We start from the raw sequence: 26,707 nt of genomic DNA on the forward strand, positions 1-26,707 counted from the left end.
TTCCAAGAAAAATATTCTCCATTTTATATTTCTTTGTTTCCCCAAGTCCAACTTCTTTTTATAAAAGTCCAAGAAAAAGGAGCGAAAGAGAGGAAAAGAAACCAAGGGGGCGAGGAGGGGAAGAGATGGCGGGAAACGAGTGGCTCAACGGCTATCTGGAGGCCATCTTAGACGCCGGCGCCAAACGGTCCGTTGGCTCTCGGCAACGGAGCCACCCGTCGGCGTTGGAGAAAGAAGAACTCGGCAACGGAAAAGAACCAGGATACAGTCCTACCAAATACTTCGTGGAGGAAGTCGTCGACCGATGTGACGAGACTGACCTCCACAAGACCTGGATCAAGGTATTAGAAAATGGTGATCTCCTCCATTTGTTCCAACCGTCTGAACTTGATTCGTAGAAGGGGATCACTGATCAGAGGGTTGCTAATACTTACATACAGGTGGTGGCAACAAGGAACAGCCAGGAGCGTAGCAACCGGCTGGAAAACTTGTGCTGGAGAATTTGGCATCTGGCTCGCAAAAAGAAGCAGGTGGTGGTGATGACAGATCTACTTTATTCTTTTTGTTGGCATTCATCTTGATCATTTGATTATCTTATCATAGGAAACACTTGCCCTCATCATGATTGCTATTACTATTTTTTTTTTCCTAAAAACTTTTCAATTATGCTATGTCATATGTATTAGCATGTAATTGTGTGCGAGTACAGCGCTACTCTATTGTTCTTCATACTTTAGAAAAATGATTATCTTATCATAGAAAACACTTGCCCTCATTGCCCTAATCATGATTGCTATTATGCTATATCAATATATATATTTTAGCATGTAAAAGTATAAGTGTGCAAAAATTGTGTATGGGTACAGCGTTACTTTATTGTTCTTCATACTTTCGAAAAATGATTGCAGATCAAGCGGGATGATGCACAACGGCTGGCTAAAAGACGAGAGGAGCAAAGACGAGGAAGTAAGGATGCGGCGGAGGATATCTCCGAGTTGTCCGAGGAGGAAGGGAGACAAGGGATCACAGAGATCTCCAAAGATTGTGCTGTAATGTTGCGTATTGATTCAGATATAAAGATGTGGGAGGAGGATGGTGGGAAGAGCAACCATCTCTACATCGTGCTCATCAGGTGATCTCACTAAAATTCATCAGTGATCTAAATCACAACATTAGATTATGCTATTAGAGGTGAACATAGATTGCACATGGATCTTGTCTCACTCTGTCTTCTATCCATGTTAACCAGGACTCTCCTGGAAAAACTTTCAATAAATGAGCGTAGATTAGTTAATTAAATGGAGTATATGGTCTTAGCACATCATGTCAAGGTTTGGTACTTGGCTGTCACTAATATTGCTTGTGTGGAACGGCTCTCACTTTAGGATCGAACAAAGTGAAAAGCTAGGCATGCCTTGTGACACGTGGTGGAAGCGTAATAATATTCCAGAAGTAAAAGCATTTAGTATGAGATCTATTAGGGATTCCAATGTAGCAGAATGTCACTATTGCTACTGATGCTGCAATTTTTTTATTTTTGATAAAAATGGTAATTTATAAAACTTTAACATGAGCACATTCTGCCAAATCGATGATGCACTTAGATATCTGGATTAATCATGCACTAGATGCATAACTCAGGCACATGATGGAATCAGGTGTACTATAGCTTGCTTATTTACAACAAGACCTACAAGATTAACATAGTTTACGTGCCAAAAATGGCTATATATGGCTAATTTCTTTAGAACTTATTGTTAACGTATGCTTTTATTGCAGTTTGCATGGACTAGTACGTGGAGAGAACATGGAACTAGGAAGAGATTCGGACACAGGAGGGCAGGTGTACCATCAAAAACATTTGCATGAATTCTTTGTGGCTGGAAAACATTATATACATGATCTCGTTCTAACATCATAGGTGATGATCAGGTAAAATATGTGGTGGAGTTAGCCCGGGCTCTGGCTGCCACCAAGGGAGTCTACCGTGTGGACCTCCTGACTCGCCAAATTTTGGCCCCACAAGTTGACTGGACCTACGGTGAGCCGGTCGAGATGCTGACCCGTCCGTCCGATCGTGATCCAAGCATTGATGGTGATTCCTGTGGGGCCTACATAATTCGACTGCCATGTGGACCTCGAGATAGGTAAAATATTGAACGCGCATTTTGATAAAATTTTAGGGAAAAGAAAAAAGTTGCACGATGCTCTAGAGTTTGGTTTGTATGTAATGATTAGGCAAATTTTTAGTTTGACCTGATCCACCGTTGAGCTCATAGATCAATCGAACTGCGAACTAATACACACAAATATATGTGTACTACGCGCCTTACCCTTTTGTTTCTTTTTTATTCGTCTTTGCGGATGTTTGTTTGTGGTTGGATTCATCCACTGCCGAGCTAGTTGACTTGATCCAGTCAATAATTTCCCGGCTTGTTCATTGGAATCTTTATCCCTGGTCCCTTATTTTGATTTTTTTTTAACCCCATATATATATATAGAATAGGCCCAAGGTGGATAAGATGCAAGCCCGAATGCGCACAAAACAAAGTACGACTAGATCATAATCATCAAATGGAAGAAAGATCAAGGTGTAGAAAGGAATTAATTATCGATATTAAACTCAACATTGTCTTCGACATATTGTAGGAGGAAACACTATAATTTAGATGCCAAATTTTTCATTTAGAATCATATTTATATTTTTAACAATCATCGGCCAACCAACCATATATCATCATCTGAAGGAATGCAAATGGATCATGATTTATTCCAGGGCAACCATGCTAGTGGCTACACTCTGTTGAAACAATGTGTGGACACCATGTATTTTTTTTTCTCATTAGATGGACCTATGTCCAATCTAATGACGTTAGCACTAAATCAATGAATCTATTTATCTGATTAGCAAACGTTACAGGCCTACACCTGACTCCTCTTGGCCCACTATAACGATTGTTATGGGCCTTAACCTCAGATTCACTCTTCATGTCATTCTCAGGTACTTGCCCAAGGAGTCTCTGTGGCCGCACCTCCCTGAGTTTGTGGACCGGGCCTTGGCCCACGTTACAAACGTTGCTCGGGCCCTGAGTGACCAGATTGGTGAGGATGGCAGTGCCAAGCCTGCATGGCCTTACGTGATCCATGGTCACTATGCAGATGCCGGCGAGGCGGCGGCCCGCCTCTCGGGTGCCCTCGGCGTGCCTATGGTGATGACAGGCCACTCATTAGGCCGGAACAAACTTGAGCAACTCCTCAAGCAAGGCAGGCTAAGCAGAGAAAATATCAACTCCACATATAGAATCATGAGAAGGATCGAGGCCGAGGAGGCGGCGCTCGATGCAACCGAGCTGGTTGTCACCAGCACTCGCCAGGAGATCGACGAGCAGTGGGGGATTTATGATGGTTTCGATATAAGATTAGAAAGGAAGCTCAGGGTGAGGAGGAGGAGAGGTGTTAGTTGCCTTGGCCGTTACATGCCTCGGATGGTGGTAAGCAATCGATTCCAATCTAGTGGTGCGAATGGGCTGCTATATGGGCTAAATCATGTTCCGGTGATGTTTGATTTGCTCAGCCCAAGCCCAGCCCATTTGCGTTCATAGCTGTTGAGTTATTTTGAGTTATTTTTTTGACTGCATGATTCTATTACAAATGGCTTGCTCAATTAATAGGTAATACCACCAGGGATGGATTTCAGCCATGTGAGCACTCAAGAGTCGGAAGGGGATGGCGATCTCTCATCGTTGATCGGCTCGGATAGAACTCAGGGCAAGAGAGATTTACCTCCCATATGGTCTGAGGTTATAAGACAAGCTTGAGCTTAATTGTAACATCCGTTTTTACTTCCCTTGCTTTTGTTATTAAGTACAATTTACAAGATAGCCTTGTGCAGATAATGAGGTTCTTCACAAACCCTCACAAGCCTATGATCCTTGCCCTATCTCGGCCCGACCCGAAGAAGAATGTCATGACACTGCTCAAGGCATTTGGCGAGCACCGCCCCCTTCGAGAGCTTGCAAACTTGGTAATTAGTCCATGATTAGCCTCCATCCATTTCATGATGTCTTAGTGAGTAGTGAACTTAGACAAGTGGGAGTAATTGGACTTGAGCACTATTGCAGACACTGATACTGGGCACCAGAGATGATATCGAAGAAATGTCGGGCGGCGGGGCGGCGGTTTTGACGGCGGTCCTCAAGCTTATTGACAGGTATGATCTCTATGGTCAGGTGGCATACCCCAAGCACCACAAGCAGAGTGATGTTCCTCACGTATACCGTCTTGCAGCAAAGACTAAGGTATTGGAGAATGACCCATCATGGGCCACGTTATTGAAATCGGTCTGGCTTTGGTATACGTTGGATTAATTGGTGTTAAATTTTTGGCAGGGAGTCTTCATCAATCCGGCCCTGGTTGAACCTTTTGGCCTCACTCTCATAGAGGTAAGGAGTGCTTCCTTTGATTTCTTTATGAAAACTTATACTTGGTTTTACTTTTTTTCTCAAGGATTATATGAGCTGTTCGAAAATTTTGCAGGCGGCTGCTTATGGTTTCCGGTCGTCGCAACCAAGAATGGGGGACCAGTAGACATAATCAAGGTAAAACTCTCTCTCTCTCTCGTATTTTGGTGAGAAAACTTTCATTGGGTTACTTTATAAGTACAAATTTATCTCTTCAGTAATTAAGAAAGCAGAGGTTTTTAATTGGGCAGGGTGGTTTAAATACTTATATAATATAAGTAGCTTTTCTTTTGGTATTTTTTATAATTGCTTTCTTTCCACATAGCCTAATATTTTAATGCAAACTGATCCCATTCTTGGTAGTCTCTAGTGGATTTCTGCTTAGCTACCTCTCTTGAATTCGGATCATCTCCACCTCACATTTGAGTTGCAGAGATGAGAGATCCAGTCTTCTTTTCCACTGCAGCTTTGCTTTGAGCTCAACTTCTTTTAAGGTGCATGCATTTGGTTAAACTATATATGGCTCCATTAATGGTGGACGGGAATCGATTTTAGTGAGACATTTTACCTGAGTTTCTCCTGCAACGAGAGTCCATTTCTCTTGCAACTTCTTTGGTTTGGTGTAATTAGCAGACTAAGCTGAGAAGGAAGGAAGGAAAAAAAAAACTGTCGCATGATTTCACTCCAGACCAACCAAATATATGAAGAAGGCTGCGAAGGAAGTAGTAATCTAACAGCTATATTTTTCATGCCAGGCACTGAACAATGGCCTCCTGGTGGATCCCCATGACCACCATGCCATGTCCGATGCACTCCTGAAGCTGGTCTCCAGCAAATCCCTCTGGCTGGACTGCCGCCGCAGCGGCCTCAGAAACATCCACCGCTTCTCCTGGCCGGAGCACTGCCGCCACTACCTCTCCCACGTCGCCCACTGCCGAACCCTCCACCCCACCACCCGCCTCGACGTCGCGCCACGCCTCCCCGACGAGCCCCTCACCGACTCCCTCCGCGACGTCGCCGACGACCACGACCTCTCCTTCCGCTTCTCCCTCGACGCCGCCGCCGCCGCCGATCTCAAACCCAACGGCACCGACGTCGCCGCCATCCTCGAAGCCCTCCATCGCCACCGTCCAGACCGCACGCACGCCGCAACCAGCGCTCCCGTCGATTACTCCCCAGGCAGGAGACGCGAGCTCTTCGTGATCGCCGCTGATTGCTACGATGAAAAGGGACGGCTGGTGATCGACGATTTAGAGGGCACCATCAGAAAGGTCATGGCGGTTGGTGGTCCTCGAACGGGGTACGTGCTCTCCACGGGGTCTACGATCATGGAGACGGTCGAGGCGTTGAGATGCTGCCACGTGGATCCAACGGAGTTTGATGCGTTGATCTGTAGCAGCGGGAGCCAGGTGTGCCATCCCTGGAGGGATCTGATTGCCGACACGGATTATAATACACACGTGGAGTACAGATGGCCTGCAGAGCATGTGAAGTCCGCTGTGCTGCGATTGGCGATGATGGATGGGGCCGAGGGGGATGATCTGACCGTTGACGAGCAGGCTTGCAGTTCGCGCTGCCATGCTTACTCTCTCAAGGCTGGAGCTAAGGTGAGTCCATTTTACGGGCTTTTTTTTTTCCTACAATTATTAAAATTAATATATTTTATTAATCTATTTTCTACCAACTGAATTTTTTTAAAATCAAATAACTAACAAGAATAATATCATACATAAGATGACCCGACATCCAGGGCTCGAAGTCTCGATGCAGGGCTAGAAGGAGAGAATGAGTCTCTTCTCGCTCAATTAGGTTTTTGGCTCAGCCAGCTCTACTAATTTTTGAGTATGGATATCTTTTTTTGATCTAAATCTCAACTTTGTGGTGAACATTAGGCCTCCAAAAGCATCATACTTTCTTTTTGCTTACGATGCTTAGTTGTAATCAGGCATAAATGAAAGAAGGTTAATATAACCCTTGTTTGCGAAACTAATACAATGATAATATCTTTAGGTTTGGAAGATTGATGCTATTCGACAAAGACTTCGGATGCGTGGCTTCCGATGCAACCTAGTGTACACACAGACATGCACACGCTTGAATGTGATTCCTCTATTTGCATCAAGGTCACACGCATTAAGGTTAGTATTAGCCTTTTGTTTTTGGGCATTTTATCATTGCAATCAATAAAACTTCTTTTGTATCAAGGATTTTAACACACTACCATCAACTTGGGCATGATTTGAAGGTATTTATCAATAAGATGGGACATTGATCTTTCAAAAGTGGTGGTATTTGTGGGAGAACAAGGGGATACAGATCATGAAGAGCTCCTTCCTGGTCTCCACAAGACTTTAGTACTCAAAGGCTTGGTTAAACATGGGAGTGAGAAGCTTCTACGTGATGTCAACAGTTACAAGAGAGAAGATGTAGTCCCCTTGGATAGCCCGAACATTGTCTCTCTAGCCGAAGGTTACGACGTTTCCGAGATGCAAACTAGTATTGAGAAAATTGGGACGAGATATATTAATTTTTGATACACTGATGCAGATATTATTGTCACAGATACATTTGCTTGGCTAACCAAGCAAATATTATAGTAACTGGTATGTAAGTTGATGTACAAGTGGTTGTAGACTCTGGTTTACAAGGAGCAATCTTATGAACAACTACAAAAGGATTTTTTTAAAAAAATTGCAATCTTATTTTCCCAAAAATAAATAAAAAATAGACAGATAAATAAGGCCTCTGTGGACAATGTTCTTGGCTAACCCAAAGTCTGTTACTAACTGGCTTCTTTAGCTTCATAACTTTGCATGTCTATGATTTTTTCATATAGGTACTAAGTTTTAAGATGATTGGTATGATGAAGTTCTCTGGAAAATGCTCTGTGAATAAACTGAATGGTTATACAGCAAGGGTACTCAACCTAATCAGCTCACGCAATGTTTAGCCTTCACTAATTTATATGAACCTGACCTCTAATATTGACTAAAAAAAATTAAATTAAAATTATATTAATTATTTGAAATAATTTTTAATTATTAGTTCATTTATATGCATCCATCAAGAGTTTCCACTGCATCTCATCGTATAATTCCTATGCATCTCACAAACCAAGGTTAGCAAGCCTAATGTACGGTATCTAAACTCTAAAAAAGCTAACAAATATCTATTAGAGAATTATATCCTGCACTACGGATCATATAGCGGTGCATGGTATCAACCATTTATTTTGAGGCAGTGCATCAAGATCAGCACTTGATGAATGGGGTTTATGAAAACAAACAGTTGTGATCGGTATAGTGTACTACCATTTTGGGCATATAGTGTAATACGCACTATCTAATTATGTATATCATTAGTCACCTTGCGTTTTTGTGAAACTTATTTAGTAAGTGCTTGCCTCATTGCATTGGATCTTTATAAAAAAAAATAGCTAAAAAATATTATTTATTTTTTTTAAATACTCAAAATTTATCTAAATAGATTCGTATTATTGTACCTTCTAGTCCAAATAAATTATAGGCCGGATCTATTTTGATATCATTTATAACATTTTATTTTAAAAAAATAAAAAATATTATTTAAATTTTTTAATTTTATATCTAAAATTTATCATGTGTGATTAAATAATTACGGTTTTAACAAAATCTATCCAAAATCTCCGGTTTTCGATTTTAACAATTCCGTCCATTTTCCGATGGGAAGGGTGGCTGCTCCGGCCTCCGAGGAGAGGGCAATGATATTCCCCACCTGGCTTCCAAGAGACTCCGTCGTCTCCTCCTCCTCGCCTTCCTCGCCCTTATTCCTCCCTTTTTTTTCTCCCCACTTCCACCAGGTCATTCCGCTTCCCCATAACCATAATCCTAGAGAGCTCTCCGATCCTTGATTTGATCGCAGACAAATCCGATTTTTATGAAACCCTGGCGTTCTTATTAGCTCGCATCGCCTCGGATGCGATAGCGGAAGTGCGGCTGGTTGAAAGATCCTCCTCTCGCCTGCGCCCATGGCGGCGATTCGATCGAAGCCGCTCCCAACGCCGTAAAAATTTGATCCGTTTGCCATTATTTGTGGAAAAAAGAAGTTATTTTTTGAGTGTCAATACTTAGTGATCTTATTCTTTGTTGAGAAATGGAAGCCTACCAGATTGATCTTGATTCTTGGGTAAATTTTGTGGAGATTGATGTCTCTCCTTCGGATGAAGTGTTGTTTGCGCTCCAGGGCAGGTAGAAATCATTTTTTTATTCTTTTTATCTTAAACTGATTTAGTCTGGAGGTGCTGGTGCTAATTAGTTTCATCCATAGTCCCAACATTCTTTGAGTTTTTCTCACGTAATTGAATTGATCAAGTAGTAGTTTCATCCATAGTCACGACATTCTCAAGAAGTATTTGACTAGTAAGCAATTTTGCAATTTACTGGTTAATAATTTGTTGCTAGTGGTGGTTTTGTTAATAATGCTTGACAAATTTTGCTATGCTATAATTTTGCTATGTTTTATTTTTCTACAATATGAATTCTGTCTGAATGTATGTAATGTGCACAAACCTGAATTGTTCCAGAACATTAAACTTGTGATGATGGTTTCATCGTGGAAATGATATGCATCCCTTTTGGTGGATGGAGACACTAGAAGTTGCACTTTTATTTATTTATTTATAGAGAAATTTAGCAATCATCAGTGCACCAAATTAATGTTTAGGCAGAATGTATGTAATGTGCACAAACCTGGTGTCAGTTGAAGGATTTGTGACGTCAATAGACTGAAATAAGTCTGTTTAGAGGAATGCCCGTGAGCTGTATGGTTTCATGAGGATGGAAAGCTGTTGAAGGAGAAAGAAATTTGGTGATGCCATGTTTCCCTCTCAAATCTAAAATTATTTTCATGTTATTCTGAATTTAAATTGAAAAATGTTATCGAAATGAAATGAATTAATGGACTTACAGAAAAACTTATAGATCAAACCGAACAAAGCCGAGAATATATCTCAGATTTTGAATTATCATATAAGGAATCCGCTTCAGATTAACAATGAATTTTCTAGAATAATAAAAAAAAGAATGGATAAAAGTGTGCTGTATATGGAGAAGGGAAGAAGGAATGGATGAAGAGTTGCAAAGTTGGTTGTGATAGGAGGAATGATAATAGGCAGCAGTTGATCCTTGTTTTTCTCTTTACCCCAAGGCAAACTTTGGTTATAACATATACCAAATCATGGTTGAGGTATTCTTGTATTACATAATTTTTAGAATTTAACTTTCCATCTAGCTTGATAGCTCTCTTGCATGGCAACTTCATTTAATGATGTGAGAAGAACTGATAAAGTTAATTGGTCTTCTGCAAGTAACCATTATAGTTTAATCTTTTTTTATAACAAATTGAACGCTTCGAAATTTAGGCTTTTAATGTGCCTGGGAACTTTTACACTTAGATGCTTCCTGACACTCCTTGACACTTCAAATCAACAAGCCATGATATCATCATTCATAGGTACATGTAACTCAAAGGACTTATACCTAGAATTTTTCAAGTTGAATATAACATCTGATATAAGTTTTTCAAGCTCTACCATGTTACAAAACAATTGATCCGACCAATTTTCATTACATATGTGCATCTATACATGTTTGCAAATATATCAACACGATGTCGCATGAGTCCGTGTGCCTGAATTTTTTGAAGGTTCCCTGTGTATAACTCTTCTGAAGATTTGGACACCTGACACAAGTGTTAGGCATCCAGGTAAAACATTGATTATGATACCTCGGCAAGAGAGTCAAACCTGTCTGAGTTTATAATGCATTCCACTAGTTTTATTGAGAAAGAAATTGTTTTTGATGTGACAAGAAACATAGTGGACCTTATTCAAACATGTAGAAAGCCTTATTAATCCTTCTACTAGTTACTAGTAGTGGATATAAGAAAATTTACCAAGAAACGAGCACAACAATTATGATGCCAATTTATATGTGAAATTGAATACTTTGGTGATGGGGTTGGATTGATAAATTGCTTTCTTGAGGGACCTTCTTGATCAGTCTTGAGTAATAGACACATGGACAATTGCTTTGGAATTTGTAATCGTGTCATCTGTGGTAGTTCACTCTGCTGACTGCTGTTTGCTGTTAACATCTGACTCTTCTACATTATCTTAATGACTTCAGTTTAATGATCTGGAAATTTTATTTTCGAGATTGTGAAATCGTAAAATACTCTGAGGACCTAATTTTCACATGACACAGGTAGGGATTTGCTGAAGATGTCTGGTAACAGTAGTGCAAAAGTTGGCTATGTGAGCAAAAATGAGGTGAGACTTTCCTTATTGATTTAGCTGATTGAATTGATGACCATTGGATTGTTAGTCTGCCAGAGAGTTACTGTTTGAGCAAAACTTATTGGGTAGGCCAACCACGTTATAATGGTATCGGTTTCAATATTGTTTATTTATTGTAAGCAATAAACATCAGGAGCTTAACTTGTATGTTCTCATTTTTCTTTATCATGATTCTCATGTTTCATGTAATGTTGCATGCTTTGTACACTTCCTCCACCTTACCATAAGGGTTGAAAACCTTGCTTAATTTTAAATGCTTAATTAAAAGGATGGGGAGCAGAATCCATAGCTGCAACTCTTTCTTAGGAGAAAGGTGGGAGAAAGAAACGGGATCATGAAGGAATGGATTAGAGATAAACTGTGGTTGATGCTCTCTCTCTCTCTCTCTCTCTCTCTATCTATCTATCTATCTATCTATTTGTCTATCTCTATCTCTATATCTCTCTGTCTCGCTAAAAAGTGAGCAGATGGAGAATGAGCTGAGGGGTTTTTTGGTTGGTGGGGTGGTCGGATGGTGGGTGGTTTGGTTGGGGAAGGGGGTGGGAGGTTTTGCTTGGTGGGATGGAGAGTGGGACAGAGTGGGAGTGATTGAGGGAGAGGGATGGGCAAGGGGATGTGGTTATGGGGTGGAGCAACATCGACAGTTTCATATATTTTCATGAACTATTGTATTATATATAATGCATTCCTATAGGTTAGCAATTGGATCACATTAAACCCCTATTTGAATCCATTCTGATAAGTGCCAGGTTAGGCAAATCCAGATCACTATCAAATGCTTAGATCTGGAAAGAAGAAGGAAAAGTCCCACCAGATTGGTTTGTTGAAACCGGTTTATGATCTGATCCATCAACAAATCTAATTTTGGTTATCAATATAATTATCCAATTCATTTTTCGAGAATTATGTTGATTACTGGGTTACATGATTCTGCATCCTTGCCATGCCAAAATCTTGATTTAGAAACCATGTAATGGCACAACTTGTTCCATAGGGAACTGAATTAGAGAATTTGAAGGATTAGTTTGAAGATCCTTTTCCCCCTCTTTTTGTGTTTAAATTCAAGAAGTCATTTATAAGAGTATCTTTAGTTTGTCACGTGGATAAAGGGACTGGATGCAGGCTCTCAGTTATCTCAAGAATTTCACAAATAAGAAGTTCCGACAGTTGGGGATGCCCTAGCGGTATAGTTCTTTTATCTTTCACTGAATTGTTTCATCTTTTGCTTTTTTGCTTAGGATTGTTACCATAACCATAACCATCAGCTTTGCTTTTGATGGGTCTGCTATGTTTGTTGTGGGACGACCAAATGATATGGCAAAATTCAGAACTTGCCTATGTGCGCTGAACATTTTTAATCAACCACTATTTTGTGCGACGAAGTTTGATGATGGTCATATTGACTTTTGCAGTTGATATCAAACTCAGTCAGGCTGTGTGATTTTAGATGCCAAAATTGGGCATCTGTCATACGAGAAATGCTTAGCAAAAGTTATACTGTCTATTGTAAGTTCTATGCTGCTCATTTCATCTAATTTGTGCCCTGGGTAGGTCTCGGGAAGTTAGAAGAGAAACAGATTCCTTTTCGGTCAGTGTAGTTTAGAATCAAATGACAGTTTGATTGATGGAAGAATAATGCATTCAGTTTCCTCCAATTTGCATATTGCGGTAACTGTTAATAGGGTATTGATGAATCTCAGTTTTGTAAGCCTGGATTTAGGCTTTGCAGCATCAGCTGAGAACATCACAGCATGGCTTCTGTGTTGATCGTTATAGGGACAACAGAAGCCATTACCTGCAATTTGAGAACCCATGCATAGCATTAGCAAGATAATGAGCTAATGACCTAAAGCAATTTGAGGGTTATGACATATACTCATATATCTAACTTAAGCCAGTATAAGTTAACCTGTGCCCGGGCTCGAGAACTGGGCTGAGCCCACTCTTGCTTGGTTTATCTTGTATTGATTAGCGAGCATTTTCTAGTCTTGGGGTCTGCTTACAAAATTATGATCTTATTATAAGATGTTTCAGTTATTTGCTTTTCTTATCTAAAACTTCTAGAGAATCTGGACCATATCTTTGTATCAGATACATGCAAGTCCAGTTACATTTCTATGAGACTGACCCTTCTCTTAAACAGTATATATTCCTATGGTGAAAAGATTTATGAAAAAATGTGTATTTAAAACATATTCTTTATTGGAATGATTGTCTTTTATTTTCCATGCCTTTTCATATAAGATTTCATGAATGCCAAATTTTGGTTGCTCCATCTTGCCTTCTGGACTTTTAATGGCACGAGCACAAGGTAGCTTATCTTCTACCATCTGCTGCAGTTGATTTTATTCCAATTTCGAGGACTGTATTCACATTTGAGAATGTTGGCAGATCAAGAAAGTTCGCTTCTAAAATTGTGCTGTCCGGGCAAAATTTGACATTGTTGAAAGGGATGTAATCAAGCTATCACAGCATGTCATGGTAGAACCTCTCTCTCTCTCTCTCTCTCCCTCTCTCATAATAAGTATTTTCTGTGGTGATGTAATCTGATCAGGAAGACTGAAGACTTTGACTATGTATTGTGATCGATAGCTGAGATCATTACTCTTTAAGTCATCGTGCGACGCTGTGAAAAATGATAATCAGGTTGATGTGAAGAGAGTGATTGGCTGCACTGCCTTCGGCTGGAAGATCTGGAGGAGTGGAAGCATAGCTTTTCAGCCAAACCTAGACAAAGACTACCAATTGCTGGCAATGACAAACTTCACCTACTTCTGCTGTAGGAGTGTACCTTGATGCTCTTTGTGATGGAATGTAGTGAATGGACCAAGTTAAATGGCATGCCAGGCTCTCCCATGTCCTGGCCATGGCACCTAGCTCATGGAATCATCCTTTGGGGCGGGGGGGGGGGGGGGGGGGGTCGGGGGACCCTTGGACCATGCTTTGCCTTTGATGTTAAGAAATACCAAGTTTGGGAGATCCAGCTGATCTGATGTCTTAACTTACATGCTTTGGCTTTTGTTAGAAACATATACTAAATTTTCTATTATACAGTGCAACCAAAAGCAGCCTGTATCGTGTTTTCTGCCACACAAACTTGTAATTAATCATAGTATCTAATATCTAACATGCCATACAGTAAAAGTTTAAATTATACGAACTTCTAATTTTAGTATCAGTATTAGAAAATCCCTTGACATTCTAGACTGTAAATACAATCTATATGGTTTGCCTATTAATACGACGACTTGTCCAAGTAACTTTAAAATCTCTTTGATTCTACTATCTAAAACTAAATATTAAAATTATGTCAGGGATGTATTCAGCTTTTCAAAATTACAATCTATCTTACAGTCTATCTTCTTGATTTTTGTAAAACAGCCAGAAAATTTCCTTATGCCTTCACCTATGAATCAATCGATCGATTCCATAATAAGGCTAAAAGGGTCGTTAACATCAAAAAAAAAAAAAAACCATGACAGTGATCCCATTTTAATTTAACCAAATGGAGGGTTCTATATGCTTGAAGATAGATAATTTTGTAATTTTCAAAATATTGGGGAGGAAGGCAATTTAAGAAAACTAGAGGGACAAGATTACGTAGAAATCCGCAACTCTAATAAGTAAACTTCTTATAGTTTATGTTTGTATAATTATTTCTTATGTCTGCTTTTACATACTTGTACAAAGCCTTTGTCTACCTTCCCTCCATGCATGCATAGCATGTGCAGAACTCCTACCAACTCTTACATAATTAAGTTGTTCAGTTGTTTTCCTTTTTTTTTTTTTTGTGCAAAAACTCACCAATTACTAGTTCATGATCAATAAAATGGCTTTCAATTAGTCAAGTATGCATCCAAGCCAAAACATAAGTAGTTGGATACAGAAGAAGAACATTGCAAAATACACTAGGGACAAAGTAAAATGTTTTAAACCAAAAAAAAGAAGAGAGAGAGAGAGAGAGAGAGAGAGAGAGGTGATTGCATTGGCAAGCTGAGATTTGAGGATTTTGAAGTGGTCAGGGACTTAAACCAAGATATTTTCTCTCTCCTTGTGACTCAATAGTGTCTAGTCCAATCCAAATAGTCATTTTTTAATGGCTTGGATGTAACTTCACTGTTTATTTGTCTATATCACATAGGAGCACACATGTAAAAAATTCACACGTAGTTTTTTTTTTTCTGTTTTTCCCAACCTGATTTTTTTACAACCAACTCATGAGGTGGCATGCATCAGTTCTGATGTCAAAAGAGGCTCCCCTTCTCTTGCTCCAGCTGGTCTCTCTCAGCACTTGAAATTCCCATCCTCTTGCTTCCTCCCTGGAGTTTTCCTCTTCTCGCGCTCCTCTTGACTCCCTTTTGACCTCCTTGATGACCTCCTGGATCCCATCCCCGTCCTTTACTCGTTCCTTCAGGAATTAAAAGTCTTTGTCTTGCTGACCTGGTCCGTTTAGCTAAAAATATCTGAACGGACACTTAAAACGTAAAGAAACCTCCAACGTTATTCTTGTTTATTTTCCTCCTTTCTCTCTTATATGCGATGATCTTTCACGCGTACAGCAGCAGTCTGTTCATTGCGGTGTCGGTTTCCTCATGAAACCTCTTCTTTTCTATAACCCCATGTTTTCCTTTCCATAATCCCACCAAAAGCCCAATTAAGAAGGTGACGGACTGAGGACGTAGAGAGTATTTTGGTGAGTTATTAATGTCGCCAATTGTTGTTTGTTTTTCTTTTCTTTTTCCTTTTTTTTTTTTGATCATTTGTATTAAAGATGATCTTGTTGAATGAGGTGAGTTCTTTTGTGGGTTTAATTCCATTAAAAAACTCGGCTGTTTTCTATGCCATCGTTTTCTTTTTCTGCTTCCATAGATGAAGGGAACATTGGTGAGACAACTAAATACGATTCTGAACTTTATGAATTGCGTTCTCTTTCTGTTCTTTCTAATAGTTGAAAGTAGAAATATGCTTCAGAGATTTATTTGATGAGCTTAGACATCAACAACTTACACATAAAACACCGGACTCTGGAATTTAAGGTCTCCAAGGAATTTAGACTAATGCAGTAAATATAGATGCATGGTTTTTGAAGAATTTGATTTAAAAGGCTTGCAAGGAAGAGATGCTTTCGTTGCAGGATATAATGGAGTATATCGACCGTAAATTAATGGAGTCGAAATACAGGACTTGCAATTTATCAGAATTCAAACAAACTAAGTTATTGTTCTCAGAAAATATTAAAAACATAAATCGAAAGTTAAAACCTTTGTGGATGTGGGTTAACCTACTGTCTAAATTTTCCATATATCAGTGGTTTTGATTTCTTTTCTTTGTGGCTTGCTATTGTTTTAATATCTTTTTTTTAAAAAATAAAAATCAATAAATCATCTCTTGCCATTTTATTTGACCAGCGAATCTTCCACCTAGAGCAGCTACTTGACGAAGCTGCCAGCCTCCTTCATTGACTCCTTTCTTCTCTTGTTGTTGAAGGAAACCTCGTTGAATTGGTTGCCAAAGCTAGTCAAAATATGGTTATCACAACAATGCCAAAAAGAAGTTCCATCACAAGAGCCTTCTGTTGAAATTTTTTGGCATTCACATCGCTTTAACCGAACGATGTGACTTGTAGTTTTTATATTGGGAGGAGGCAGGCTTGCGTCCTCCTCTCAAGCTGTACCATTTTGCCTCTCTTTCCCATATCCAAAACTTCCATGCGGTTTCAGTTGCGAGAATATGATGATTAATTTGATGCCCTCCTCGTCACACACGGAGAGCCCATGTTTCCATGAAAGCCTTGAGAAACGGGATGGAAGTCTCCTCATTCCCCTTGTTTCACCTCTTTAAAAAGACGCCACCTCAAACTATTTTTTTTTCATCAACTCTGAGACCTCTTTAGTTATATATGTATGTAGTGTTTCTAATTGTCTTTCTTTTTTAACAATCATGCTTTTTAATCTTCTTTATGGTTGAAAAAAAAAGATTATATGAATAACTTTAGGGTAATTATACTTAAAGTTTCTTTTGGAATGCAGGTGGGGATGCGATTAGAATAATGACCTGAGAAACTGGAGGTATTTGCTTTGTAGCAAGCTAGTGGAGGTGAGGTTCTTATGCTTCATGCAAATTTCTTCTTCCTTTACTCTCTTCTAACTTGGGAAGCTACTCGCTGATTAAGGAGAGACTCCATCAGATGTACCTTCATCAAATGACTCTATAAGGACCCTTGCTTCAAATAAGAATGCTTTCTTCCAAATAGTTCATACTGAAGTCGAGGTTGAAATATATATGAAGTCAAATATCATTATTTGCAAGTTAATTTATAGGGTGTTTCTAGTTTCCACTTACACCAGCGCCCTTATCAACTCTTAGGTTTTAGATCCTTCATGAAAGCAACCTTTTGTTTTGTAATTCTTGTCCTCAAGTGATTGGAGACTTTTCATTGAAGCAACTTCTAAGCTACACTGCAATCAGAGACATCAATAAGTCTAGATAACTCGCTTGGTTGGATGAGAAATGATACAAAGATTTATATACACTCGAAAATCAAACACAATCCATTCAAAACCAATACTGATTGGGTTAAAAAACATAGCACAGGTTTATTAGACATCGGAGATATGAGAAACACCATAATATCGCATGCTCTATTGAATGAACTTTAGTACATGAAGGTAAACAGTGCTACAGATTGGGTGGCATCTTATGCGGGGGCTATCATTTTGGAGGTTTTATTTGGGAGAACCATGAGGATGTCTCTTTTCTCTTACACACTATACTTTTTTTGATTTTGTGGGCTACGCCCACATCCTATATGTGTGAGTTTCTGTTGTACCGAAAAATAAACAAATATATGAACTTTGAAGTCACATCCATTATCATGTAGTACATGCCTAAAATTAGAGCCTCTAATAAGGCCATAAGACTCGAAACGTAGTCACATAACCTAGATTCCATGAGCCTAGCAAGCACTTTTCATTGGTGCCAATGTTCCATAACAACCCTCTCTCTCTCTCTCTCTCTCTCTCTCTCTAATTGTTTTTTTTTGTTTGTTTTTTTGGTTTGTGTGCTTGAAACAGACGACGCTCTAGGCTCATTGCTTCACGCTAGAAACATAGATGGAGAAAGCACCAGGGCTGGGCCCACAAGCCCCCGTCCCGTCCACGACCTTTGTCCATACCGACGCCACCACCTTCAAAGAACTGGTCCAGCGCCTGACCGGCCCGCACGACGAAACGAGTCGCCTGCCCACCCCGGTCCGACCCACCGACCCCAACTCCGGGCCGGCCCAATTCCCCAAGGGCCTCCCCGGCGTCAAGCGGCCCACCTTTAAACTCCACGAGCGACGCCGGTCCAAGCTCACCATCACCAAACCCGGTTCGCACCCCCAACTCACCGATCTCTGCCTCCCAGCCGGACCGGCACTCGCATCTCCTTCCTCGTTGACGTCCGGCTTCCCTCTGAGCCCATTGATCTCTCCGTCGTCGAGTTTCGCTAATCTTTTTGTCGGCGAGGAGGGAACCGGGTCGATCGAGTTGAACCAGGAGGCGGAGGAGAGAGCAATCAGGGAGCGGCGGTTCTATTTGCATCCCTCGCCTCGGTCCAGACCGGGCAATGCTGAACCGGAGTTGCTGCCTTTATTTCCAATAACTTCTCCCAAGCCACGTGGACCTTGAGGAGATGGATTTTGAGAGACTAGAATCAATCTTATGATTCTTTGTGTCAATTCTCGCATTCTTCTTGTTGATGAAGAATAATTAAATTGTACAATTGAATATAGAAGAACTTAGACAAGTTAATTACATTATGGTGAAATTTCTTGTACATATAGAGGTTGTCTCTCCATTCAACAAAATAAAGGTAATGGATGATGTAAAATGAATACAAAGATAGCATGTTTGTGTGTGTGTTTGTCTAGAATTGAAATATAATGTTTAAGTTATTATTTAGGTGAAACCACTTGGATACTTAGTGCTAAAAAGAACAATTAGCAGATAGTAATACTAGGATGCCATGGTCATGGTAGCCACACCTTTTGTACATATAATATTTGCATTTTGTAGGTATTGATATTTCACGTGTAACCAGTGTGCATGATTAGAAGTGTGGCTTATATATCATATAGAGCCAAAATTTGGCTTATTATTATTATTATTTAAAAAAGAATGGGGAGGGATTCTAACTTTTGATAGTGATTTTGCATCATTAGCTCTTGTATCTCAATGAATCCTATCAACTCTAGTAGCATATTTTCATAGATTTTCATGGTGCAAAACAAACTTGCTGAATTATGAATAAAAATATATTTTTCTCATCTTTGTCGACCGCGCCCAATTCATGAAGAATGAGGAAAATGAAAATTATGAATCCAAAATTCAGTAACATAAACCTACAAATCAGATAGATGTGGGATGGGATATCAAAAGGATAGCATCTTACATAGCAACTAGAAAATATATTTTGAATGATATAATTTATGTGTCAGATTTATTTGTTAGAGTGTTCAAGAGATGTCTGCTTATTTATTGCCTTTCTTTTGGTTCCCTGTTAATATTGTGAATTTGATTCCTAACTCTCTGAATATCCGGAATCTAAACCAATCTCTACCTTAACATGAGAGTCATGACAGAGCTAATGAGCAGTTATATTATGAATCTGATAGGTAGGAGCAGGAAAATTGATCAAAGTTTTAGGTCAAAGGCTTTATGATGTGATGCCATTTTGGGTGGTTTTGCAGGGTTTATATTTTTTAAAAATCGTGTTACAAAGATACTGGAATTTCCTAAACTGAAATCAGTTTAGAGTTGAACTTATATCAGCATGGGAGTTTCACAGTTAGATATTGATGAAGCATTTTCCAGGGACGCTGGAGAACAAGAAAAAGAAGGTAAAAGATTACCAGAGTTTGAGGACCATCAAATTAGTTTGGTAGTCTTTTCTAGGTTGGAAAGGAATTATCACCTACAAAACATGAGGTGGATGCCATGAGATTTTTGTCTCTTTCAAACTTCTGTGGAGTCTGTTATTTGAGCTTGTAAATGTAACACATAACCAACCTAATTTTAATAGGAAAAGGATGTTCTTTTATGCTGTACTGGTGAAGTATTTTCTTTGTGCCATCCATTGCAGTTGTTCTAATAGATGGTTGGACTTAAAAACACTCTTGAGGTTGCTGGTCTATTAGAAGATAGGGATCAAAAAATAATTCAGGCCAAGGACATTTATATTGTTATTGCATTAATTCAGGCCCTCTTTATCAGCATGTTTCAGCATCAACTGAATGAAGGGAAGTTTGCAAAGCTGCAGAAAGAGGTGCTCAAGACCAACTGCAACAAGTATAAGATGATAGAGATCATAATGCTTGCCATTATCCAAATGATAACTCTGGGGGTTCACCAGAAGACACCTACCTGATGGTGGATGAGGGCTCCTTTTGGGTTCACCATGAGTTGGCTATAGATTTTAACACACTGTACCTTCTCCTATCTTTCATGAGTTCTAGAAGATATGCATGTTTTGAAGTGTAGGAAGAGCATAGAACTCTCAAGCATGTTATTTTTGTGCAGTATATAATACGTAATGCAATTATCCAACAACCTTCTTTTCCCTTCCTTGATAGATCAATCCTTGGCTCACCATCAACCAGGCCCAACGGGCCATTTTGCTTTAAAGTTGTTCCCATAATTTCATCAATCCGTTAGTAAGTTACTAAACCGAAAGATAGTAATATTGTAGAACCTCGTCCAAAATAGCTAACCGAAAGATATTATTTAGATTTTTTAATCTTATATAAGTATCCAAGATCTATCTAGTGAATAACCGATGTAGGACTAAACACACGGCTCCAGAAGTCCTTACAATTATTTTATTTTTTTATTTAAAAATAAATAAGAAGGTAGCTGCTATAAGATACGACTTATCATACAAAATTACAGCTGCCAAAGCATCCTCTTTCATGATCACTTCTATGCATGCTATCCTTCATTATATATCCAACATTAATCCATTAAAAAGGAGGAATGCACAATTTGGCCTCCCCTCATTCTACTTCTCCTTGGTTGACCAAGATTAACTCTGGTGATGGATTCATTGACCGCTCTTACCCCGACTCTACATGTGGTCAACTGCCTGTCTTTGTCCGCAACCAATATCTCTCAAGCAATCTAGCGCTAGATCCGCACGCATAAAGGATATCTATGAGGTTATGAGTTAGTATATAAGTGAGTATATCAGATATATTTTTTTTACGAGGAAAATATATCAAACTGCGTGCAAGGCATGCCTCCTGGGATGGAAACTACGAGGAAAAAAACCCGATCATACGAATATACAGTGGAAAGTATGGCCAGAAGCATTTACGACCATTTATTTCCTATTGGCTTGGCTCCTCCATTTGGGGCTACCTCTTTGGCATAGGACTAGAAGGATAGATTGCAAGAAACCCTACCTCAATCTCCAACTACTCCGATCGGAAACCGTAAAGGTGGAAACTTGCTCACATTAGATGCATTTCTCAGAAGGGGCGTTTGAAGGAGTAAGCCAAGAGGAAGGATTTCTTTGGATTGAAGGGTCTGTAATTCTTCCTCCATAACCCAATTGCAATCCCTCGCCCTAGTCCAATCTCGAAACTTTTCTCCCTGGAGTCGTCAAAGGTGGTTCGTTTACTTCTTGAGTTTGGTTCTTCTGGTCTGGAAGAGTTCAGAGGAAGAGAAAAGAGGTAGCTTTTTTTTTTACTCTCTTTGAAGCGCCGTAGGGAAAAAGGTTTGTGGCTTTTAGATCACAGGAGAAGAATTAAATAGAAAAAGGAGGAGATTTTACTGGAAAAAAGGGATTCTGTCAAGATGCCGATTTGGGAGTTTGGCCTGGTTTCCTGGCTCAACAAGAAGATTGTCGATCCTCTGAAGCAAATAGTCAGAAGGTATTCGTTTGGGTCTGCCTGCTTTCACTTTATGACTTTTTTTTTTCAATTTATTTAGTGACTGGATCTATTCCCCTGTCTAAATGTTATGTTTTACCTTTAATTTTATTTATCATATTTGAATTAAAAGTGTCAGCGATCTATCTTAGGCCAACTGAGCTTCTGGACAGCTATTTAGAATTGCAAAATTTAATGTTTGATCGGAATCTTAGTTTTGCTTAAGATTATTGTTATTGGTACTTCTCCTGATTTTGTATTTGCTTTTCAGATGTTGCTTATCGTTTAATGCATTTTCCTGTGGTGAAATTACGACCTTTTAAGGCGCCATCATGAACTTTTACTGCACCAAGATGTTCCCATGGCGATTTATACAAAATGAATTTTCATATTTTGGAACGTCAAATCCTCCTAGCTGTTAATAAATCGACAGTTTAAGAAAATAGATTTTCTTTCATCTTTTCCTTTTTTCGCTTCCAACCTTGCTGAGTTGAATTCTTTGTGATGGTCATTCAGATGTGAATCTTTAAAAATTGTTGAGAATTCTCGTTTATGCTCTTCTATAGGGGTGCAGAACCAAAGCAATTGGCATTTTCCACTGCTCTTGGCCTGACATTGGGAGTGTTTCCCATATGTGGTAAGAAGTTTGCAAGTGTCTTTTTATATTTCATGGCTGTTCAAGTTGAGAATGATGAAATTGTTCTTGGTATAGTTTTTACCTGCATAATAACCTGGGAATTTCTGTTATGTGACAGTGCTGAAGTGACCTATGGAGGCTTGATGCCTCTTTAACTGCTTCTTCCGATAGACTAACTTAATCAATCACATTGACAATAACTGAATTAAATGTCATGAAAGATTTCTCTTTATCACAGTCAATGATCACTACAGCTGGGCAAGCATTTTCAGCTCAGCCATTTTGACAAAGCAATAGGATACATCATAACTTCGTACACCTATAGCTTATTAATCTGATCCCCAATAACTATCTCTTACTCTTCCTTGTGCAAAGATATTTTTTTTTCTATAGAGGTGCACAGATCTGTTGGATATTCAACAACATAATGTATGATTATCTTGCAATAGCAAGATTTTTGCATTGTGCAAACTGAAGTTTATTTTCTAGATGATGTTCTAATGGTGAAGGATTTTGCTTATGATGGGCTTATTGCTACATATTGGAAGGTAGTTTAAGGGCATCTAAGTAGGAGTTATTATGGAGTTGAAAAAAGTTGTCAGAGATCCACTGACATAGTACATGTTCATGCCAGAGAGAAGGGAATTACCTCCCAGGTCAATTTTAATTTGATCTTGTTAGAATCTCGCTAAATTGCAATATGATGTTGCTGAATCTGTCTTTCCTGGATCATGGGGAAAGGGATCCAGTTCTATCAAGCATTTGTGAACCTGCAGCATAGCCATGCAAATCATTGTTCTTGTAGCTCTTATGGATCATCTGAAACATGTACCTTTCAGTTAATTATATTAAGAGACTAAACTAAATTATAGAGTCAATTGTCATGATCCAGTCTCGATACAGAATTTGAGTGAGCGATTGGACCCTTGAAGAACCAAAACTGGGTACCAAGTCTTATTCTTTGAAGATGATACATTCATTATATCGATAAGGGTATTTTGCTTATGGTTAGTGTATTCAGTGAACATGTGGGAAGGCAAGAGATGTTACCAGCTGAGTATAGGTTAAACAAAATAATTCCTAAGAAGCATACGTGTTTCTCAGGATGCTTCTTTTGCCAGTATTAGCTGGCTGTTTAGTTGCTAACATAAATCTAGTGGACTACTTCAGACTGTCTAGCTCTCCAGTTGCTTGAATCTGTAATTCTTTAACATACCACATTAAGTGGCAAATCCTTAAAGCAAAAGTAGTCATATCATTTAATTAAGTCAATTCTAGCCACGGATTTTGCTTCTTCTATACTGTACTCTAATTATGAGGCTTCTTTACTAGGATAAGAAAATACAATCATGAAGGGTTATTCCAGTTCAAAGCAGCAATCATTAGCACTGAGTAACTGTGCCTATATTCCTATTCAGTACCTCTGACTCTACGTCTGAATCCACATATATCTATTATCCGGCAGATGTTATTTGTGAACATTGTGGAGCGGCCAAAGGACAGTGCATGACATCTCATTCTCACTGTTTCAAGTTTTTGAACTCCATGTAAATTCTCCATAGTTTATTTGTTGAACGTTTCAAAATTTAATCTGCAAATGAATATGTTTCTTGTGATACTAGTGTTGTGTAGTTTGAAATCCTGTCTGCCAGAAACATGGGGGAATTTAAAGTGGAGGACTAGATGCTTATTCTGATGTTTCATCATTCAATTCTACGATGATGTAATTGTCAATAACATTGTTTTCTTCTCCTTTATGCATGCAATAAACTATGTAAACAGATGGAAATAGAACATAGCTTCGACATAATCCGCACCTGCATGCCTGCATATACATGTATGCATATATCTACATGATACTATCGTAATTTGAAGGTTTTATTTTTGAGGTGTTCATTTCTTCTTCGGTTAACAGGAACAACAGTCTTTCTCTGTGGAATGGCTCTTGCATTGTTTGGAAATCGTTGCCATGCTCCAAGTGTAATGCTTGCTAACTTTGTGGCTACTCCAATTGAGTTGAGGTAATCTTGGCTTTGACCCAAGACCAAATTAATAATTTTCTGAATCATCAGTTCCGTTTCTACCTACGGCATCTAAATTGGAAATTTAGCTGATTACAATATCATTTCTTTTTTTCATGGTTTTTTATTAGCTTTTGTCGTTCTATGGAAGTTTTTTCTATTCTTTGACAGTGCCACAGTTGGCATGTAATGGCATACACAAGGCCTTGTGTTTCCTTTTGTTTACCTGACCTGCTGTTGTTTTGAGAAGATGTATTTTTTGCATGCCATATTTCTAATATATTACAGGGTTAATTACTACATATGGCCAACAAGTTTTGTCCCTTGTACGTATAATTACGGTGTAGATCAGCTTCACCATTCATTTGTATCTGCGGCCATGCTGTTCATCAGTTGCAGCTTTTTGTCTCTTTTTCCTACAAATTCTATTCAATTTGTATTAGCACCTAAGCTTCCTTATTCTTTATTTACTTTCCTTGCTAGTTTTACCATACAACCTTAACATCCTTGTCTGTGTATACACCCTCAGTATAAGCTGACATTCTGATTAATTCAGCTGTGATGGGTGTTATGTGGCAATGGAAAACTTGACAAAGTTTTCTTTTGCACATAGAAAATGCAGAAATCTTATCTAGGCTAATTACAAAATTCCATGACATCTAATTTATGCATCGAAACATTCTGTCCGCCACTGTTTATGATTTTGAAAATTCACCATCCATATCATCTCGATGCAATTACTGTCATCAGGAATTCAGGATCTTCCAAATGATTGGCCGATTCCTGATTAAAACACTAATATTATGAGCCATATTTGCTGACAAGGGCAATACTCGACATATTATGATTTTTTATACTGATTTGAAATTCTCACATAAATCAGCTTATAAGATGGCAACTATTGAAAGGTATATTGTACTGATTAGCTCGTATAGGTTACATATGATCTAAGTTGTTGTTTTGAAACAGACATTTTCAAGGAATACCTTCGGTGTAATCTTTTCAGGGGACGCTTCCATTATTTTATATCATTGGCATTTCTTGTAAAATTCATTTCTTGCATGCTAAATTTATAATGATTAGCTCTCAGTGTTGGTACAATTAGCCTTTTTTTTTCTTGCCGACTGCATGTAAATTATTGAATGGACTGTGATGAATTCTGATTATTTTTCAGCCTGACTAAATGTAAGTTATTGAATTGAATGCCATGAGTTCTGATTGCTTTTTAGCCTGGTGATACCCTTCTTGCGCCTTGGTGAAGTCATCTCCGGTGGTCCTCATTTCCCATTGACATCTGATGCACTGAAAAAGGTGGTGACAGGCCAAGCATCATGGGAAGTACTACTCAGTGTACTCCATGCGGTAAGAAGAAATCACCATAGTAATCTGAGAAACATTATTCTTCTGAACAGTGAAATTTCTATGTCATCAGTTTAGTCCTAAATCACCATAAACCCTCTTTATCACAGTTGTTGGGCTGGATCATTGCTGCACCATTTATTCTTGGCATGCTCTACACTGCCTTTGTTCCTTGTTTCAAGTTTCTGGTTCACAAGTTCGGCGGCATTCCCTCAAGCCCGAAGAAGGATGAAGACAAGCACAAGGTGAGGGATGTCTAGTTCTACAAATTCGAGGAGTGAAAAGGATGAGGCAACTCCCTGAAGAGATCTGATCGCCAGCATAACATCTCTGTATATATGCTTCTGTTCCAGCCAGGTGGTGTGCTGTTATTTTCTTGCATTCCACCCTCAGAATAGGACATATCAATTTAGATAAAAAGAACCGTATCGTGTCTTCACTTGTTGGTGTAATGCGTATCATTTTAATCGATCCAAGCTAGGGTAAACCTGCGAGTAAAATGGCCTCTCCACTGGTTCAATGGATGCCAATTATGTGGTGGTGGGGGTCATTTGTTGTATTTCAGTTACTGGACTCTTACAATGCAAGGTGTTTCATATGCTCGCTAATTTTAGTGCATGCATGATGAGCATGACTCATTTTATCTGAAAGCTTATAGTATTTGAAATTTTTGAAAGTTCTGCTCTTCTCCCCTGCAAATAACCTGGCTTCTTTTGCGAAAGCATGTTTGTTCTCATCTTAAAACAATCAGATGATTGTCTGCATTGAAAAAAGAAAAAAAAAGAGGGAAAAATGCTTAAAACAATCGATAGTGCCTAACTGGCTGTGATGGTGAAATCTTCCTTGTTGATATAAGATAACTTGATTTGATCCCGACTTTGCTATTGTATTTGCCAAGTTTGTATTTGTTCTTGTTATAAAAGGAGAGAAGAAATTGCTCGAATGATTAATTCTGCTAAATGAGCATTTAGAAATCTTCAGCCTATA

General features: G+C 38.9%; 3 protein-coding genes and 1 long non-coding RNA gene across 5 annotated transcripts; all 4 read left to right on the forward strand.

Annotated features, from left to right (window-relative positions):
• On the forward strand, nt 1–7,140 carry LOC103704794 (sucrose-phosphate synthase 4). Its single transcript, XM_008788236.5, is given in 15 exon segments — nt 1–341; nt 441–530; nt 909–1,132; nt 1,780–1,843; nt 1,933–2,147; nt 3,002–3,491; nt 3,672–3,800; nt 3,893–4,024; nt 4,122–4,298; nt 4,389–4,442; nt 4,537–4,549; nt 4,552–4,598; nt 5,216–6,067; nt 6,471–6,598; nt 6,706–7,140. Coding segments are annotated over 15 exon segments (3,120 nt in total). The 5' UTR covers nt 1–125; the 3' UTR covers nt 6,995–7,140.
• A 965-nt stretch (nt 7,141–8,105) lies between these two features.
• On the forward strand, nt 8,106–13,696 carry LOC113462292 (uncharacterized). The gene is made up of 3 exons (XR_005514806.3): nt 8,106–8,686; nt 10,703–10,767; nt 13,134–13,696. It is a non-coding gene; the product is annotated as an uncharacterized LOC113462292 (long non-coding RNA).
• Nucleotides 13,697–15,187: 1,491 nt separating this feature from the next.
• LOC108511200 (VQ motif-containing protein 31-like) lies at nt 15,188–18,676 on the forward strand. 2 transcript variants are annotated; one of them, XM_017842203.5, is made up of 3 exons: nt 15,188–15,487; nt 16,824–16,890; nt 17,868–18,676. In XM_017842203.5, the coding sequence occupies exon 3, from the start codon at nt 17,907–17,909 to the stop codon at nt 18,462–18,464; it is 558 nt and encodes a 185-aa protein (XP_017697692.5). In that variant the 5' UTR covers nt 15,188–15,487; nt 16,824–16,890; nt 17,868–17,906; the 3' UTR covers nt 18,465–18,676. The 2 variants fall into 2 exon arrangements, with proteins under 2 accessions (XP_017697692.5, XP_088576466.2); XM_088720340.2 differs by lacking the exon at nt 15,188–15,487 and adding an exon at nt 15,507–16,695.
• Nucleotides 18,677–20,053: 1,377 nt separating this feature from the next.
• On the forward strand, nt 20,054–26,370 carry LOC103704795 (uncharacterized). The gene is made up of 5 exons (XM_008788237.6): nt 20,054–21,706; nt 22,270–22,340; nt 24,256–24,361; nt 25,591–25,723; nt 25,831–26,370. Exons 1-5 carry the CDS (start codon nt 21,630–21,632, stop codon nt 25,978–25,980), a joined length of 537 nt encoding a protein of 178 aa, XP_008786459.1. The 5' UTR covers nt 20,054–21,629; the 3' UTR covers nt 25,981–26,370.
• Nucleotides 26,371–26,707: the final 337 nt, after the last annotated feature.

The sequence above is a fragment of the Phoenix dactylifera genome, chromosome 4, assembly GCF_051530095.1.
Source record: "Phoenix dactylifera cultivar Ajwa chromosome 4, Ajwa_hap1_PhDact_Kaust_v1.1, whole genome shotgun sequence".
Lineage (NCBI taxonomy): Eukaryota > Viridiplantae > Streptophyta > Magnoliopsida > Arecales > Arecaceae > Phoenix > Phoenix dactylifera.

What these genes read in the sequence shown, in the direction of transcription:
- LOC108511200 (XM_017842203.5), top strand. Translation starts at nt 17,907, where the DNA reads ATGGAGAAAGCACCAGGGCTGGGCCCACAAGCCCCCGTCCCGTCCACG.
- LOC103704795 (XM_008788237.6), top strand. Translation starts at nt 21,630, where the DNA reads ATGCCGATTTGGGAGTTTGGCCTGGTTTCCTGGCTCAACAAGAAGATT. An exon ending in CTGAAGCAAATAGTCAGAAG is followed by an intron (nt 21,707 to 22,269) that starts GTATTCGTTTGG and finishes GCTCTTCTATAG; the next exon opens with GGGTGCAGAACCAAAGCAAT. An exon ending in GGGAGTGTTTCCCATATGTG is followed by an intron (nt 22,341 to 24,255) that starts GTAAGAAGTTTG and finishes TTCGGTTAACAG; the next exon opens with GAACAACAGTCTTTCTCTGT.